Source organism: Microcebus murinus, chromosome X (assembly GCF_040939455.1).
Source record: "Microcebus murinus isolate Inina chromosome X, M.murinus_Inina_mat1.0, whole genome shotgun sequence".
Lineage (NCBI taxonomy): Eukaryota > Metazoa > Chordata > Mammalia > Primates > Cheirogaleidae > Microcebus > Microcebus murinus.
In genome coordinates, this window is record NC_134136.1 from 50,255,486 (window position 1) to 50,275,111 (window position 19,626).

The 19,626-nt window shown below is 37.9% G+C and overlaps 1 protein-coding gene across 6 annotated transcripts in view; it reads right to left on the reverse strand.

Annotated features, from left to right (window-relative positions):
- The window catches only part of THOC2 (THO complex subunit 2), a 122,611-nt gene that overhangs the window by 64,328 nt on the left and 38,657 nt on the right, over window positions 1-19,626 (reverse strand). For all 6 annotated transcript variants that reach the window (XR_001149201.3, XM_012745650.3, XM_012745648.3 and 3 more), the window contains 2 exons: window positions 13,635-13,801; window positions 1,459-1,551 (listed from right to left, as the gene is read on the reverse strand). Coding sequence is in view for 5 of the 6 variants with exons in the window: in XM_012745650.3 (XP_012601104.1) it covers window positions 1,459-1,551; window positions 13,635-13,801 (260 nt within the window). In the remaining variant the exon portion in view is untranslated. The remainder of the gene's footprint in view (window positions 1-1,458; window positions 1,552-13,634; window positions 13,802-19,626) is intronic.

The window sequence follows — 19,626 nt, forward strand, 5'->3', positions numbered from 1 at the left end:
AGTCTCCTATCTTAATACTCAGTTAATTCTACCTACAAAATTTTCTACCATTGAAGCCTAGACAATTCCTACTTATCTATCAATATCTCCATTCCACATCACTAATTTGGAAAAGTCTTTCAAATCCCCCTAGACAGATATGGTCGCTATCTACCCTGGGCTCCCACAGCACTTTGTGAATACCTCCAATAGAGTACTTATGACATAATGCAAATTTTTTTTTTATCCTTTGCTAGGCTATGACTGAGATACAGTTTTACTCAACTCTGTAGCCACAGTATGCAAAGACAGGTAAGGAAGTTATAAAGTGATTCCAAAGGCAGTGAAGATGATGTGAGCGTTGGACAAGTTTAAGTTCATAGATATCCTAATGAAAAACTTAATAAAAGAAAAACTTCTAAAAGACCAGACATTTCAAAGTGATATAGCTAAATTATTGCTAAACTAGAGGTCATCTATCACAATCACAAGCTCTTCTACACATCCTGGATCCAGCGACAAAAGCACAATAGTAGTCATTTATTATTCAGTAAAAACACAAGAAAAATATTTTTAACATACTAAAAATAAAAATATACTAACAGTTCCCCATTCATCCTGAATGCCTAAATTAATATTTTAGAGAGAAAGAAGTAGTATACAGGCCGGGCGCTGTGGCTCACGCCTGTAATCCTAGCTCTTGGGAGGCCGAGGCGGGCGGATTGCTCAAGGTCAGGAGTTCAAAACCAGCCTGAGCAAGAGCGAGACCCCGTCTCTACTATAAAAATAGAAAGAAATTAATTGGCCAACTGATATATATATATATATATAAAAAAATTAGCCGGGCATGGTGGCGCATGCCTGTAGTCCCAGCTACCTGGGAGGCTGAGGCAGAAGGATCACTCAAGCCCAGGAGTTTGAGGTTGCTGTGAGCTAGGCTGACGCCACGGCACTCACTCTAGCCTGGGCAAAAAAGCGAGACTCTGTCTCAAAAAAAAAAAAAAAAAAAAAAAAAAAAAAAAAAGAAGTAGTATACAGGTAATCCCATATTTTCCATAACTCATATATAATAGACAAGCCTAAAACTATGTTTGCTAGAACTTGGACTCACTCCCTATGACACATGATAACAGTTAAAAACTTGAGAACTTCATAGTCAACCATGAACTCTGTAAAGGTAACCAAAGGTATTTCATTTCTAGTTTGCCAAACAAAATAATTAAATTCATTTACTTTATAAAGAAAACACAAAGCAATAATGTATTAGGGCTTTAAAATGTATTTCATTTCCAGTTTGCCAAACAAAATAATTAAATTCATTTACTTTATAAAGTAAATGCAAAGCAATAATGTATTAGGGCTTTAAAACATAAGACTTCAGAACCTAGAACCAACCTTGGAGTGCAATATGGGTACCTATTCCTCTTCCCCACCCCTGGGATGGACAACCAAATATTCTTAGCAGCCCACTTGACTTACATGTACATAAAGATCATCTAAATCAATAAGATTAAATTGTAGAAGTACTGCTGCAACTCTGTATAAAGATGATGGAGTCTCACCATTTGGTTCCTTGAAAAATAAAAGAAAAGTTTCTATTTAGTGCAAAGTACAACAATTAAAACAATATCCTTTACCTACCAATAAATAAGAACCATTAGCTCAAATTCTCTAGGCTAAGAATAAGCTTTATTGCTCTTCTTTATCATACCAAACATCTGAATTCAGAACAAAGATTAGCATGTCAACATCCCTTTTCACATTGGACCATCTTCTGAAGAACACAAGGAAAGTAGTTTCAAAAATGGACACATTTTTAAATACATGTTAATATTTAAATAAAATAGATTTTATATTTATGCTGAATAATATTCAGTCTGTGTTTCTGTTTATATGCATGTTTTCTTGTTTTTTGAAGTAGTTCTCAGGGGAGAGGCAGATAGACAAGACTGACAAATGTGGAAATGCAGAACCATCTGCATTTGCTTTATATTTTCTCCCTATACTTTTTATTTCTTGGGTTTTATGCTAAGTATATCTACTTATCAACTGATCTCTCCTTCAAAAAAAAAAAAAACAGGAGTCCATACATATTATAGATGGATAAGTCAACATTTTTTAAAATATAGAATGACAAAGTCAATTCCAGGCCAGCCATGAGGACCCTACACAGAAACACAAGGATCTTTGAATGCTATCAATTTTCAAAGTTAATTTTTAAACTGTTGGGGTCAGATGAAAGCAGTGACAATACACTATGTCCTGATTCTACTCAATACTGAAAACGAGGCCTTTGTAGGTAAGGCTCTTCCCATAATTGTCATGGATATTATACACATAAAATATGAAGCTAACCAAACTAATACATATCATTTAAAGAAGGCATTGTTTCACTGTATTTTTTTAAGACAGATAAGAAGTCTTCAATTCGAAAATAATTTTTTTTGAGACAATCTGGCTTTGTTGCCCAGGCTAGAGTGAGTGCTGTGGCATCAGCCTAGCTAACAGCAACCTCAATCTCCTGGGCTCAAGCAATCCTACTGCCTCAGCCTCCAGGGTAGCTGGGACTACAGGCATGCGCCACCATGCCCGACTAATTTTTTCTATATATATTAGTTAGCCAATTAATTTCTTTCTATTTTTAGTAGAGACGAGGTCTCGCTCTTGCTCAGGCTGGTTTCAAACTCCTGACCTCGAGCAATCTGCCCGCCTCAGCCTCCCAGAGTGTTAGGATCACAGGCATGAGCCACCTTGCCCAGCCGACAATAATTTCTTAATTCTAAATGTTTATAAATGGTTATTTAACATCAAAGCATTTTACACTAAAAACAAATGGTAGTCAGGGTCTCAGAGCAAACTCACAAAAGCTTATTTATCTTATTGACAACCTCTAATACCTGACTTGAATATACCAGGACCATTTTCATTATTCTATATCCTTGTTTAGATGAATCACCACAAGAAGCCCCAGACTCCCAGGTCAGAAGTCAACTCCCGCACTTTGATCCACATGTTGTTATGCACAATTCCTGTTCTGTCCTACCCTGCCTCTCCACATCCTTGAAACACTTCCATGGAATCCTCTGGAATTCCTAATCTATCCTCAGCAAAACCCCCTATATCCAGACCGCACCTTAAAGGTTCCCTTCCCCTTGGTGCTCAAACAGAGTCTGGCTCACCCTCAGAACACCACCACCACTGTAACCCAGTAAAATGATGGCTGTTTTCCTCAGATGCCTCACACTACCAGGTGATATAGAAATGTTCTTTGATTTGCACCTGTAATATCAGATACTTGAGAGGCTGAGGCAGGAGGATTGCTTAAACCCAGGAATTTGGGGTAGCAGTGAACTATGATAGTGCCACTGTACTCCAGCCTGGGTGACAGAGTGAGACCCTGTCTTCAAAAAATATTTTTAATTAAAGAAACCCTGGACATATTGAATATAACGTGACAACTATGGAAATCAAATTCTCTCCTCCCCAGGAGTCAGTGGATGCTGCTTGTTTTGAGTTGTTTGCATATCTATGACTTTTCTAAACTCTTTGTAAAGTCTGTATTTTCTGTCATGTGTGGACATTAAAAGCTATGTTCTGTTAGCTTAGTGGCCAACTATTATATTCAGTTTTCTTAAAGGCCTAGAGCAAAAAAGGGGGTGGGGGAGAAGGGGGTACACACACAGGGAGAGAGTAGGCGCACACACACGCAATAATGAGTACAAATATCCTCCCAGTCTTTGCAGACTGGCTCTGTATAGGTGCACTTCTCAATGTTTGGCCAGACCATTTACCACTCAGCCGTAGTCTTCACTTTCTGCTTGCTCAGAGCTTGAATAGCAACCAGAGGAGAAAGCTTAGGGTTGTCTCAGGCCTTTTCTAAGCATGTACCCAGTTCTGGGTACCTACACAACCTTCTTAATTTCCCAGTATATGTGGGAACTTTTTGAAAGCCCTCATTCCCCATGAGTCTCCTTTTCTAACATCTTCATTCTAAGGCTTTCCAGTCTATTATTTGTCTCAAATGTTGTCACTTGCTCCAAGCTGCTACAGCCTTGTAATACCTTTAATACTTTCGGCGAAAGCTGCCCCAGCCCTGGGAACACTCCCAGTCAAAAGAAACAAAGGCAAGCCCTTGTGGGAGTCCTTTGGGGAACAGCCAGATAGATCAATTCTTTGCTCCCTCTGGCATTAGCAACCTGCACCAGAGGATTTCTATCATCATGGCCACTCATCTGGGTGTAGGGGATAGTAGGCAGACAATTTAAAATGCCACAGCAGTCTCTTACTCCAAAGCAGTGGATTTATTCTTCCCAAGCCCTTTCCTTAGTGTTTTAAGTTTGTTGTTTTGTGTTTTGTTTTTACTATATTCTAGAGCTCTTCAAAGTTAATGTACAGTTTTTACCAGTTCATCAGTTGCTTTTAAGGAGGGACAGCACTCTCTAGTTCCCTCTTATGCCATTTTCAATGATGTCCTGCTGTTGCCATCCAGACCCCTGGGTTACTGCCCTCCATTTTGCAATGATCTTAGCTTCTAAGATCACTGTCAGTCTCTCCAACTCTACTCCTTCCTTAACTTTTGGAGATTTTCATATGCATGTAGGTGATCCTTCTACCATGTGGCCTCTTGGTTCTCTTGAACCCCTCTCTTCCAAAGATCTTCTCCCTTACTCTATCTCAACCACTCACTCCATATCCTAAGCCTTATTATCAACAGTTACAATTCCTCTATAATATCAATTTCATATATTTGGACTTAAGTAGGCCCTTAATGCTGCCGGCCAATCATACTCTATGTCATTCCCATCTGTTCATTCAACTATAGTCATACATTGATTAACAACAGGAATACATTCTGAGAAATGCATCTTTAGGTGACTTCATGATAGAGTGTACTTACACAAACCTGGAGAGTATATATACATAGCCTACTATTTGCATAGGCTATATGGTAGTTTCCTGTTGCTCCTAGGATACAAACCTGTAAGGCATGTTAATGTACTGAATACTGCAGGCAATTTTAACACAATGCTAAGTATCTGTGTATCTAAACATACCTAAACATAGAAAAGGTACAGTAAAAATACAGCATAAAAGATTTTTTTTAAATGGCACACCTGTGCAGGGCACTTACCATGAATAAAATTTGCAGGACTGGAAATTACTCTGGGTGAGTCAGTGAGTGAGTGAATATGAAGGCCTAGGACATTGCTGTATACTTTATAAATGCTGTACACTAAATTTATTTTTTTAATTTTTTTTTCTTCAATAATAAATTAAGTTAGCTTACTATAACTTTACTTAAATTTTTTTGTGTTGTCCTGGGCTAGAGTGCAGTGGCATCATCACAGCTCACTATAAACTAAAACTCCTGGGCTTGAGCAACCCTACTGTCTCAATGTCCCAAGTAGCTGGGACTACAGGTATGCATCACCATGCCCAGCTAAGTTTCTGTATTTTCTGTAGAGACAAGGTCCCACTATGTTGCTCAGGCTAGTCTCAAACTCCTGGCCTCAAACGATTCTCCTGCTTCAGCCTCCCAAAGTACTAGGAGTATAGGCATAAGCCACCATGCCCAGCCTACCTTATAAACTTTTTAATTTAACTTTTGATTCTTTTGCAGTAACACATAGCTTAAAACACAAACACACTGTAAAGCTGTACAAAAATCTTTATATTGTTAATCTATCAGCTTTTTTCTATTTTTAATTTTTTTTTTTAATTTTTAAACTTTTCTGTTAAAAACTAAGACACAAACACACACAGGAGCCTAGGCCTACACAGGGCCAGGATCATCAATACCACTGTCTTCCACCTCCACATCTTGTCCCACTGGAAGTTCTTCAGGGACAATAATGGGCATGGAGCTGTCATTTCCTATGATAACAATGCCTTCCTCTGGAATATCTCCTGAAGGACCTGCCTGAAGCTCTTATTAAGGAAGTATCATTCTTTTCAGAAATATGTCCATGGTGATTTGTTTGGTTTCTTTTTTTCATCATAGATTTGTTTATAAGCAAATAACACAAAATGAACATTTCTATTAATGAAAACCTTTTGGTGTTGGGTGTCCATGTTTTCAAACTTTCTAAGGAGTTTGCTGAGGTCTTCAAAAGCTTCTGCTAACCCCTTCCCTATGAATTTTCTTGGGGGGTTCTTCTCCAGCGGTTTCCTTTACTCTTGCCTCTTCTTCAGCTATGCACTCCTGTTCCATATTAATCTTATGAGACCACTGTCATATATTATCATATATATAGTGCTTTCTTGACCAAAACATCATCATTTGGCATATAACTGGACCTCCTACCTTTCTCCTAACCTCCAATACCTCCACTCTCAAACTTTCTCTTACCTGATGACCTTTGCTTTCTATTTCAGTGAGAAAATTAGATCAATTGGACTTCTACAAACTCCCACAATCACACCTATCTATCTACTAATAACTGTACCTACATATGCTACTTTCCCACCTCTTATTATAAATGAACTCTCTGTGCTCATATATAAAGTCAATTCAACCACTTAAGCACTAAATTCCACTCTCTCTATCCTACTCAAGAACACTACTCCAATAATTCTCTCCTCTATCACCAGTATTCCTTTCTACTCAATCATTACCATCAGCATATAAATATATTCTCCCTCCCAACTTAAAAAAAATCTCTCCTGAAACTAATACCCTTACCATCTACCACCCCATCTGTCTACACCACTTTGCAGCAATTACTTAAGTTGTCAATTTTCACTGTCTACAATTCTGCTCTTCTCATTCTCTCTTAATACCACCCCAACTCTACCAAAATTGCTAGTTCTGACCTCCCTAATGATAAATGGTCAGTTTTCAGTCCTTAAAAACCTATCAGAGGCATTTGACAGAGTCAGTCATTCCTTCCTGCATCTAGCTTCCAAAATGCCACACACAATCTCTTTATTTTTGTCTTACATGTTTGTTCCTCCTCTACCATCTTTGCTCATTCCTCTCTTCTCCTAGACCTCTTAACACTGGAGTGCCCAGGGCTCAGTCCTTGGTTTTCTTGTCTCTCTATACACGGCCCTTGATGATTTCATCCAGTATCATATCTCTAAACTAGCATCTATATGCTTTTTTTTTTTTTTTTTTTTTGAGACAGAGTCTCACTTTGTTGCCCAGGCTAGAGTGAGTGCCGTGGCATCAGCCTAACTCACAGCAACCTCAAACTCCTGGGCTCAAGCAATCCTACTGCCTCAGCCTCCCGAGTAGCTGGGACTACAGGCATGTGCCACCATGCCCGGCTAATTTTTTACATATATAAATCAGTTGGCAAATTAATTTCTTTCTATTTTATAGTAGAGACGGGGTCTTGCTCAGGCTGGTTTTGAACTCCTGACCTTGAGCAATCCGCCCGCCTCAGCCTCCCAGAGAGCTAGGATTACAGGCGTGAGCCACCGCGCCCGGCTTCTATATGCTTTTGATACCCACATTTCTTTTTTTTTTAATTTGCTTTTTATTTCAGCATATTACAGGAGTATAAATGTTTAGGTTACATATATGGCCCTGGCCCCACCTGAGTCAGAGCTTCAAGCATGTCCATTGCTGGGTGCGCACCACACCCATTAGGTATATATAATCCCATCCCCTCCTCCCCCTCCCATCTGCCCACACCCAATGAATCTTATTACTATATATGCACTTAATTGTTGATTGTTTAAAACCAATTTTCTGGTGAGTACATGTAGTGTTTGTTTTTCCATTCTTGGGATATTTCACTTAGAATGGGTTCCAGCTCTATCCAGGATAACACAAGAGGTGCTAGATCACCATTGTTTTTTGTAGCTGAGTAGTACTCCATGGTATACATATACCACATTTTATTAATCCACTCAGGTATTGATGGATACTTGGGTTGTTTCCACATCTTTGCAATTGTGAATTGTGCTGCTAAAAACATTCGAGTGCAGATGTCTATTTTATAGAATGTCTTTTTTTCTCTTGGGTAGATGCTCAGCAATGGGATTGCTGGATCAAAATGGTAGGTCTACTTGTATCTCTTTGAGGTATCTCCATATTGCTTTCCACAGAGGTTGTACTAGTTTGCACTCCCACCAGCAGTCTATGAGTGTTCCTATCTTTCTACATCCATGCCAACATTTATTGTTTTGGGACTTTTTCATAAAGGCCATTCTCACTGGAGATAAATGATAATCTCATTGTGGTTTTGATTTCCATTTCCCTGATGATTAGAGATGTTGAGCATTTTTTCATATGTTTGTTAGCCATTAGTCTATCTTCTTTTGGAAAGTTTCTCTTCATGTCCTTTGCCCACTTTTTGATATGGTTGATTTTTTTCTTGCTGGTTTTCCTGCGTTCTATATAGATTCTAGTTAGCAGCTCTTTATCAGATGTGTAACACGTGAATATTTTCTCCCATTCTGTAGGTTGTCTGTTTGCTCTCGTAATAATTTCCTTGGCTGTGCAGAAGCTTTTTAATTTGCTCAGGTCCTATTTATTTATTTTTGCTGTTGTTGTGATTGCCTTTGAGATCTATCTTCATAAATTCTTTGCCTACCAATGTCTTTAAGAGTTTTTCTGGACAGGCATGGTGGCTCACTCCTGTAATCCTAGCACTCTAGGAGGCTGAGGCAGGTGGATCACTCAAGGTCAGGAGTTTGAAACCAGCCTGAGCAAGAGCAAGACCCCGTCTCTACTAAAAATAGAAAGAAATTAATTGGCCAACTAAAAATATATAGAAAAAATTAGTCGGGCATGGTGGCTCATGCCTGTAGTCCCAGCTACTCAGGAAGCTGAGGCAGAAGGATTGCTTGAGCCCAGGAGTTTGAGGTTGCTGTGAGCTAGGCTGATGCCACAGCACTCTAGCCCAGGCAACAGAGTGAGACTCTGTCTCAAAAAAAAAAAAAAAGTTTTTCCAACATTTTCTTCTAGAATTCTTATAGTTTCACACCTTAGGTTTAAGTCTGTTACCCACCATGAGTTGATTTTTGTGAGAAGTGAAAGGTGCAGATCCTGTGCAGTCTTCCACATGTGGCTATCCAGCTTTCCCAGCACTATTTATTGAATAAGGAATCTTTTCCCCACTGTAAGTTTTTGTCTGCTTTGTCAAAGATTAGATGGCTATATGAGGATGGTTTTATATCTGGGTTCTCAGTTCTGTTCCATTGGTCTATGTCTCTGTTCTTGGGCCAGTCCCATGCTGTTTTAGTTATTGTAGCCTGGTAATATAGCTTGAAGTCTGGTAAATTGATGCTTCCCAATTTGTTCTTTTTGCTTAAGATTGCTTTTGCTATACGTGATATCCACATTTCTATTTCTAGGCCAGCCCTTTCTCTTGATTTCTTTATTCTTATTTCTCAGATTTATTTATTTACCAGTTATTTATACTTGGATATCTAAGAGACATCTGAAACTTAACATGTCCAAAATTGAATTCCTGATTTCCATCCCTAACACTCCAAACTCTCTCCCTCACACACACATACACACATCACTCATGTCACCACTGGAGGTTGCTAATAAAGAAACTTCTTACTCTAATACCTGGTAATTATTGGAAAATTTTAATCATTTGTCCTGCCTTTCCAGTAGGAACTATATTTCAAGGAAACAAAACAGGCCAAGATGATAATGGACAACTCTTCTTTACAGAATAATGACAACTAATAATATAAAGGGCATGATAAAAGTAGTAAATCAACAAATTGGAACCGCTAAGGAAAAGAGCTGGCTCAAGCAAAGATGAGAAACTGGATATTCACATGGTACCGAAGTATCGATCTGCGGATAACCTGCTATTGACAAAGAGGGAAATGCCACTGTATAATGGAGTGATCAGACTGTCAACAACTTACTGAAGCATTTAAAGACAGATATCAGGCCGGGCGCTGTGGCTCACGCCTGTAATCCTAGCTCTTGGGAGGCCGAGGCGGGCGGATTGCTCGAGGTCAGGAGTTCAAAACCAGCCTGAGCAAGAGCGAGACCCCGTCTCTACTGTAAATAGAAAGAAATTAATTGGCCAACTGATATATATATAAAAAATTAGCCGGGCATGGTGGCGCATGCCTGTAGTCCCAGCTACTCGGGGGGCTGAGGCAGAAGGATCACTCAAGCCCAGGAGTTTGAGGTTGCTGTGAGCTAGGCTGACGCCATGGCACTCACTCTAGCCTGGACAACAAAGTGAGACTCTGTCTCAAAAAAAAAAAAAAAATAAAAAAAAAATAAAGACAGATATCAGATATGACACCATATGAAACATATCACAACCATACATGCCTGGGAGCCAACTCTCAAGGTCACATTGCCTCCTAAGCAGTTCCTGATTTTCATAGCTGTCCTTACTTTACCTCCTAGACCACAAATCATCAAAAATCTCTGATGTTTCTTTCCCTACCCTCAGTGGCTCTTAAGACTGCTGATTCCCACAATGACAAGACAGCTCTAGCAATAGAAACAAGGAAACGGCATTATACAGATCAAGAGGGTTACTCCTTCCAAGAACAGGTTATTTTGAAATCAAGTATTTCTTAGATGGGAATGAAAAATGCCCATTATCTACCAAAAAAAAAAAAACCTATTCAAATATTCTCAACTTCCCCAAGTATATTTTAATTCAACTCAAAAATGTTTTCATATAAAAAAGATTTTTAATTCTAAAATTCACATTCAAGTAAAACTTGATATCATGTAATAGGTTATCATTTATTCACTGTCACATGCTCTGAAACATATAATCTCCAGAGCCCTAATCTATATCTTGGTTGTTTTCTTTGTTTTTGAAACAGAGTCTTACTCTGTCACCCAGGCTAGAGTGCAGTTGTACAATCAAGCTCACTGTAACCTCCAACTCCTGGGGCGATCCTCTGGCCTCAGTCTCCTAAGTAGCTAAGAGTACAGGCACATGCCACTATGCCTAGCTAATTTTTTTTTTCTTTTCTCTTTCTTTTTTTTTTTAAGAGACAGGAGTCTTGCTTTGTTGCACAGGCTGGTCTTGAACTACTGGCCTTGAGCTATCTTCTTGCATCAACCTCCCAAAGTGCTGGAATTACAGGCATGAGCCACCATGCAGACCCTAGTCTGTATCTTAATTATGCCCAAATTAAATTTCAGCTACCCTGTCACTTCAGCAGTTGGCTTTATGTTCCCAAACCCAAAGCAAGCATGTTGCCTCTTAAAATCTGATGGAATATTTGAACCTCTCTTTCCCTATACTAAGAGTGGACTCTCTGGCTATTGATAGGAAAAGGACAGCTGCCATTGCTAATTTTTGAACACAGATGTTCTTGCCCAAAAACTCATTTGGTCTCAAAAAGCTATATGCTTTTAAACTCTGATATGCTTTCTCTTCCGTCTTCCAGGGCAGTGATCCCCAACCTTTTTGGCACCAGGAACCAGTTTCATGGAAAACCATTTTTCCATGGACTGGGGTGGGGGGAATGGTGAGCAATGGGGAGTGGCTGTAAATACAGATGAAGCTTCCCTTGCTTGCCCGCTGATCACCTCCTGCTGTGTTGCCTGATTCCTAACAGGCCATGGACCAGTACCGGTCTGCAGCCCAGGGGTTGGGGACTGTAGTTCTGGAGCATCCAGAGAATAGAAAATAAAAGATAAGCAGAAGCAGTAGGTGGTATATCATTTGAGAATCCTAAAAGGAATCCTCTTATCCTAAACTCAAGCCCCAAGAGTATAGGAATAGACACTCCTTTTCACCAGAACTCAGTACCTAGCAAAGCAACAGCATACCATAAGCACTCAATGAATGAGACTTTTGTGACTAGATTATCCCAGGCAAGTAGATAAATTAGAAAAGCTATACCAAAAGGACAGTGGAGGCCTTATTACATTAAAATCCCCCATGCTATCAAGAGAATGATCTTCCCAAAACATAGATCACTCATTTAAAATTAGTATTTTCTATAGACTAAGCAATAAACTAATCCACAGAAATTAGTAAAGCACAGAACTTGTCGTATATGGCTCATAGTCTGGCAAAGGAGATAGACACAGTTTATTCTAACAAAACTTACTGAATGTGAGAAGTTTCTGGAGAATACAGATTAAGATGGGACTAATTCTGCATGGGTAAAGTATCAGCTAAGACTTTACAGAGTAAGTGGCATTTGATCTTAAAGAATAAAAAGGAGTTCACAAGATGAAGAAAAGTGAGAGAGTTGGGTAAGAATAGCTTTTCAATTATAAGGAACTACATGAACAAAGTTTCATAGCAATGTCTATACCTATGTTCAGGAAATGGCTAGTCATTTGATATGAACAGAATCACAGATGTAAGTGAAAAATGACTAAAGATAAGGCTGGAGAGAAAGAACAGTGCCAGATTGTGAAGAACCTTTTCTGTCACATTTAGAAGTTTGAATTTCATCCTACAAGCAAAAGCTTGTGAGCAGTGAAGTGCCTCAGTTAGAACTCTTTTTAGAAATCAACAATATCCAGGCAAGGTAAATGTCCTCTTGACAGAAAAGATAGTAATAAGTAAAAATTTTGTAAATAAAATTTTTATATTTTATAATAAAAAAAAGAAGTCAACAGTAGCAATAACACAAAAGATGAATTGAAAGAAATAATCAGAGGCATAGATTAGTTTGACAGCTATCGTAGTGGTTTAAGCAAATAATGATATAAGTTGTGCCTCAAATATATATTCACACCCATAAAAATTTCCCATAGCCATTATCTATAAAATAAAATTCTAACTCTTAACACTGTATTTAAGGCCGATGACAATCTACAGTACACGTACTTTTCCAACTCTATTTCCTGTCCCTTCTTTTTCCACCTTACAATCCAGCCACACCAGACTATGGACCATTCCTCCAATCTGTTATGTAGATTCACACTGCCACATCTTCACTCTCACACTGTTGGTCACTCTTGCATAGAAAACTTGAATGAACTCCTACTCATCCTTCAAGAACCCGGTTAAAAGAAGGTTACATCTAGCCGGGCGCGGTGGCTCACACCTGTAATCCTAGCACTCTGGGAGGCCGAGGCCGGTGGATTGCTTGAGGTCAGGAGTTCAAAACCAGCCTGAGCAAGAGCGAGACCCCGTCTCTACTATAAACAGAAAGAAATTAATTGGACAACTATATATATATATATATATATATATAGTTGTCCAATTAATTTGGACACACACACACACACACACACACACATATATATATATATATATATATATATATATATATATATATATATACACAAAAAAAAATTAGGCGGGCATGGTGGCGCATGCCTGTAGTCCCAGCTACTCAGGAGGCTGAGGCAGTAGGATTGCTTGAGCCCAGGAGTTTGAGGTTGCTGTGAGCTAGGCTGATGCCACGGCACTCACTCTAGGCTGGGCAACAAAGCAAGACATTGTCTCAAAAAAAAAGAAGAAGAAGAAGAAGGTTACATCTATAAAATCTTCCCTGACTCTACCTCTCCCAAGGCAAAAATCAATCATCCTGTCCTCCAGGCTTTCACATGTCATTTGTACTACTAATATATTAATAATATATATGACATTGCATTGTTACCTATCCATTCATCCATCTCCTCTGCTAGAATGTCTGAGCTAAAACCAATCATTTATAAATAAAACTCAAATTAAATTATATATACAAAATTAATAAATTAACCTCTATATATACATATATACACATTTTTTTACCTGGTAAAACTTGAATTTGAACCCAAGAATATGACACAGTGTTTGCGGTTCACACATACTCATGTAAGATTCTAATAAAGATATAAAGAAGTCATCGTGTTCTGGCCTGCATTCAAACACTTCTAAAATGACATCCAAAACTCTATTGGGATCCAGATTAAAGCATCCTGCAACAGATGAGACATACACAAATTCAAAAGTGATTATACATCATTTCTAGTAAAGCCATTAACTTTCAGGCATAACTTATATATCAAGATAAAAATGTTTTTAAAAACAACTTTTACAAGTTTTCTTCCCTCTTCCCCAGAGGGAAATATTTATAACTTTCGAGACCAGAAAGTCCACTCTACACATTTTAGAGATGAAAATGTGATTTGCCCAGGATCACAGAGTAGGTTTATGACAGATCTAGGGCTGGAACCCAGGACCTGAGACCTTAGTCAAGTAAATGTTCTTCTATTCCACACTGTCTCATTAGTTCTTGATTATGCATACTACTGAAAGAGATCGACATTATATATTCTTAGCAAAATATGAAACTCAAACAATGCATTTTACAAGTTAAGCAACTAAAGAGGTTTCTTTAAATGTTTCAGGCAGAAGTATTTGGAATGTTGATAAACAGTTAAAAGTTCGGGTTCATGAAAGCAGAACATCATTTTCAGAATCAATTTTTAATTTATCTTATATATACAACAAAGCTACAAAATGTAATTATACCACTGATTTATATCTATGCTTTTAGCAGCATTCCAAAGGGAAAAGAGACATACTACTATGAGATCAAAGAATATTAAAAAAGTCCCCCTTGTCCCCCTTGTTATGGGGACATAACAAGGAAGTGGAGATGACAGAAGTAAAGACAGAAGGAAGAAAACAAACAGCCTAAGTAGAACAGAAAAAAGAAAGGAAAGAAGCACTGAATTGGTGTTCATGGCTACTTATCCTTGCTAATCTCCCAGGCTGAACTAAAAAGCGTTGGTGGACATGAATTTAATAAATATCCCTATCAGTCACCCTACTCTTAATATATTATTAACACCATATGCATTCAGCTTCAGCTATTACTATGATTATAGTGCAGTTACATCATATGTACATTTAAGTTATGAGAATTCTTTTTCTTTTAGAGGCAGGGTCTTGTTCTGTCACCCAGGCTGGAATGCAGTAACGTGATCATAGCTCACTACAACCTTGAACTCCTGGCCTCAAGCATTCCACCTCAGCCTCCTGAACAGGTAGGACTACAGGTGTACACCACCATGCCTAGATAATTGTTTTTTAAATTTTTTGTAAGGATAGGATCTCACTATGTTACCTAGGTTGGTCTCAAATTCCTTGCCTCAAGCAAATCTCCCCTTTGGCCTCCCCAAAGTGCTGGGATTATAGGAGTGAGCCATCATGCCTAGCCTAGGTTATGAGAATTCAACCATTTGCACACAGCAGAGAGAGGAGAGAGGAGAGAGGGAGAGAGAGGGGGGAGAGAGAGGGAGGGAGGCATGGAGGGGGGGGAGAGAGAGAGAGAGAGAGAGAGAGAGAGAGAGAGAGAGAGAGAGAGAGAGAGAGAGAGAGAGAGAGAGAGAGAGAGAGAGAGAGAGAGAGAGAATGAGAATTTAAATGATATAGGCGATTCTATACACCATTCCTCTCAATAAAACATACGCTGATGGGCTGGTTCAAAGGTAATGAGTTACCTCAATTGATTGTTCACAGTCAGTTATATATCAAACTCCTAATTCTACTCTTCCCCCCACCTCACTACAGCACAAGACTAGTCTTGAAAATTTTTTTTTAAAAAAATGATCCAGAATGAACATGAGATATCAATCTGCTGTTCTCTCAGTTTATGTCAGTTCCCACATGTCTTTCATCAAGCTGAATGGGATTCTGATAGTTTGTTTAAATTATGAATTTTTCATTAGACACAGCCCCTAAATACAAGCTAACCACTTCACTGGACCAGCAAATAAACACCAATTTCTTCTAATATTACAGGAAAGAAGAACTGTGTTGAACTTACTAAGTTATGTCTAAACACTTGTACCTTATAGATGATTTAGGGGATTTTTCCAAGAAAATTCTTACATAGCCTATTCCTTATTCCTGACACAACCTTTCTATAAGAGAAGATCTCCTGTTACTTCCAGTAACTCCACACTTATTAACATATTAGCTCTAAAACTAATGTCTGTTTCATAGTACCTTAGCAATCACTTAGAAAACCAAATCTTCCAAATAACAAGTATTTTTCCCTCTTTTTATGAAATCCAAATTTAAGCACACATTTTCTTCCATTTCTCACACTAAGGAAAAGAAGGACGAGAGCAGTGATCATGTCTTACTTAAAAGAGCTCCAAATTTTCATAAATTCTCCAAAAAGATGTTTTCCTAAAGTCCTGGGAAGAAAACTTCTAAATATTTTGCCTCCCGCTATAGCTCCAAAAAGTATGGCCTATCAATGTAAAAATGACTCCAAAATAGCAATTAAAATCTTTAAATGCTGCTGGTGGGAATGTAAAATGGTACAACCACTTTGTAAAAAAGTTAAATTTATACCTACCATATGACCCAGCCATTCTATTCCTACGTATTTACCCAAGAGAAATATATGTCTCTGTTAATACAAAAACTTGTACACAAATGTTTATAGCAGCTTTATTTGCACTAAGAAACACTCCCCAAATGTCCATCAACATGTAAATGGATAAGAAAATTATAGCATAGGATAACTATAACATATGCAGTGGAATATTACTCAGCAATAAAAAAGGAAGACCTATTGATACAGGCACTGATATGGAAGAATCACAAAATAATTAGACTGAATTAAATAAGCCGGACAAAAAAAACAGTTCACACTACATGATTCCATTTTTAAATAAATTCTTTAAAAAGTAAACTAATCTATAGTGATAGAAAGCAGATCAGTGGTTGCCCAGAGAGAGTGAAAGGGCCAGTGAGAAATGATAAATACAAAGGAGCGAGAAGAAACTTGAGGGGGAGTAATAGGAATGCGCATTATCTTGCTTGTGCTAATGTTTTCACAGATATATACATCTGTTAAAACTCAAATTATACACTTTAAATATGTGCAGTTTATTATAGGTCAATTAAGCCTAAATAAAGCTGGAAAAATGCCCCTAAACTGCTATAACAGTGACAACAGATTACACAAGATCTAGCAAAGTCTCCAATTATATAACTTCTCCTACATTTACTAAATATAAAAATTAAACCACTAAATAAAAATGAATAACACTCAATTCTGTCATAAAAGATTTAAAAAATCACTGATATTTGAAAAATTATAATTTTGAAAAACTGGCTGGCTTATAATTACCCATTAGGCTAAATATGCAAAACTTGTGAATAAGGACTAGAAAGGCAACATGTTAGATGGAAATCTTTTAAGTGCTTCATTCACATTACTTTGAAGTTTATATTTTCAATGTGCTGAAATATGAACCACTGACATTGTGTTTTATTTAACAGTATTACTCCATCAAGGCTATTCTATTAGTGATCTGTACTGTCAACTATCCATTTCTTTCTAGGTGCAATTTAAGGCAGTAATCTGAGGTATGCACATTTATTTATAACGGATACCAACCTTTGCATCTTTCACAAAAGAAAAAGTGGCTTATGAGTTTTCTATCAAATATCTAGGTGCCATAAGTTAGTCCAATCAATTCCATCCATAAGATGAAAAAGTAACTAAACTAAAGGTTTAGAAAATTATTAAAACCTTAGAGTTTTAAATAGCAGTTAAGGTATTTCATATACAGTGAGACTCTGGTAATAATCAGTAAACTTGAATGTCCAAGGTTTTTTTGTTCCTAATGGCAGCTGTGGTAGAACATAAGTACTCTTGTGTTCAAGGCATCTTAGAAAAGCTTCTGTTCAGCCCAAGCAGTGACAGTCATATGATCTTGACAGAGATCATAAGCCTAGCTCCCTACCTCTACCACCAGCTACATTAAGGAACATACATGCGCACACACACACAATGTCTTTCGAGGAACAAACAGGGAACCATATTAGAAGCAAATGAGTGGAAAAATAAAGAAACTGCAGCCCTATAATGGCCACAGATTCATTCCTTCATTTAAATAAATATTAAATAACTACCCACTATGTGCCAGGTGCTTGTGATACAAAGATTAATAAAAATGTTTCCCCTAATCTTGAGGAAAGTTCATACCTTTTGAATGATACATCTCTGAAGAAATGCACTAAAAAGCAACTGGAGTTTGTCCAAAGATGGACAAGATGGCCAATATATGTTACAGTGATTGCAACTAGAGGCAAGAAATGATTACAGTGACATTGGCTAGTGTAGAAATAAGGTCGAATTGAGATCCTTATCAGGAAAATAAAAGACCAGGATAATATTGTAAACATGACTGGGAGAGATGTGCAGCCTATACATTTCAGACAAGAAAACAAAATTATAGCCTCAATCATGATGTTCCTGACAGAATGGACCTTAAGGAAAAAAAGAAAAACTATGTTTTTAACAAAAGAAAATGATCTGGCATCTAGAAATAATTCCTTCAAAAGCAGGCTAATAAAAATCTGTGCTAGACTATCTCTAAGAAATCGTATGTGCAGGCCAGGCATGGTGGCTCACACCTATAATCCCAGCACTTTGGGATGCTGACGCAGGAGGATCACCTGAGTCCCGGAGTTCAAGACCAGCCTGGGAAACATAGTGAGACCCCATTTCTATAAAAAAATTTTAAAACTTAGCCACTCAGGAGGCTGAGGTGGAATGATCACTTGAGCCCAGGAATTCAAGGTTACAGTGAGCTATGATAGCACCACTACATTCAGCCTGGACAACAGACCCTGTTTCAAAAAAAAAAAATACTATTTGTAAAAAACTGCACATCTTCAGGCAAGAAGCCAAGATGTAGAAAAATGCACCTAACAAAATAAAAGTATGATTGGAAAAAAACTTATGCTTGAGCATCCAAATTGCTATCTTCTTTCTCAAAGTAGAGGAAAAAAACTTCTAATGCATAGTCAAGAAACTTCAATACAGCAAAAATTTGGGTAAAAGACACAGCCAACTGGCTTCCTTTTCAACAAGATAGGAGAAAGCTGACACAACGAGATGCATCTAAGCTAAATGGACCTTATATTTAGATTGATCCAGAGATAAAATACTAAGTATACTTAAAATATTATAGCTAAAGGGGTTACATTTCCTATAATCTGTCCAAAAATAAAAATCATTTGGCATAGGGATTCATTTTGTCTTTAATGTTTCTCCGGTCATTTGACAAGCAACCAAGAGGACTTGTGAGATTGAAGGAGCAAAGACCTTCCCTAATTACCCTCCCCTCCCCCCAGCCAAATGTATAATCTTGGACACCAGGCAACAAATGAAGGTCCTGAGGTTTGATGAAAAGAGCTCTGATTCTCAGAGAGACGGTAAGGAGGTTAGAGCCTACGCCAAAAAGATACTGCACCACTAAAACTCAAAACCAGAAGAATCATTTTCATTCTCTAAAACCAGGCTCAAGTAAACTGACTCCATGATTAGTTTTTCACCAGAACTTTTGATTTAGAGCAAGGGTCGGCAAACTGTGGCCTGTGGGTTAAATCCATCTAGCTGTCTGTTTTTGTAAATAAAGTTTTACTGGAACACAGTTACACATTTATTTATGTACTATCTATGACTGCTTTCACACTACAGTGGCAGAGCTGAGTAGCTGCAGCAGAAACCATATGGCCCACAAAGCCAAAAAATATTTACTATCTCACCCTTTACAGAAAGCATTTGCTGACCACTGATTTAGAAGGAAAAGAAAGAACACCTAAGCGATCACTTTTTTAAAAATTATATATATAGGTGTACTGCATGATGTTTTGATTTTTCAAAGGGCATACAGAATTGTAGAATGCTTACAGTTTAGCTCAGCAATCAAGGGAGTCCACCTCTGATTGCTCAAGGTCAGGAGTTCCTCTAAAAGATACTTTTCAC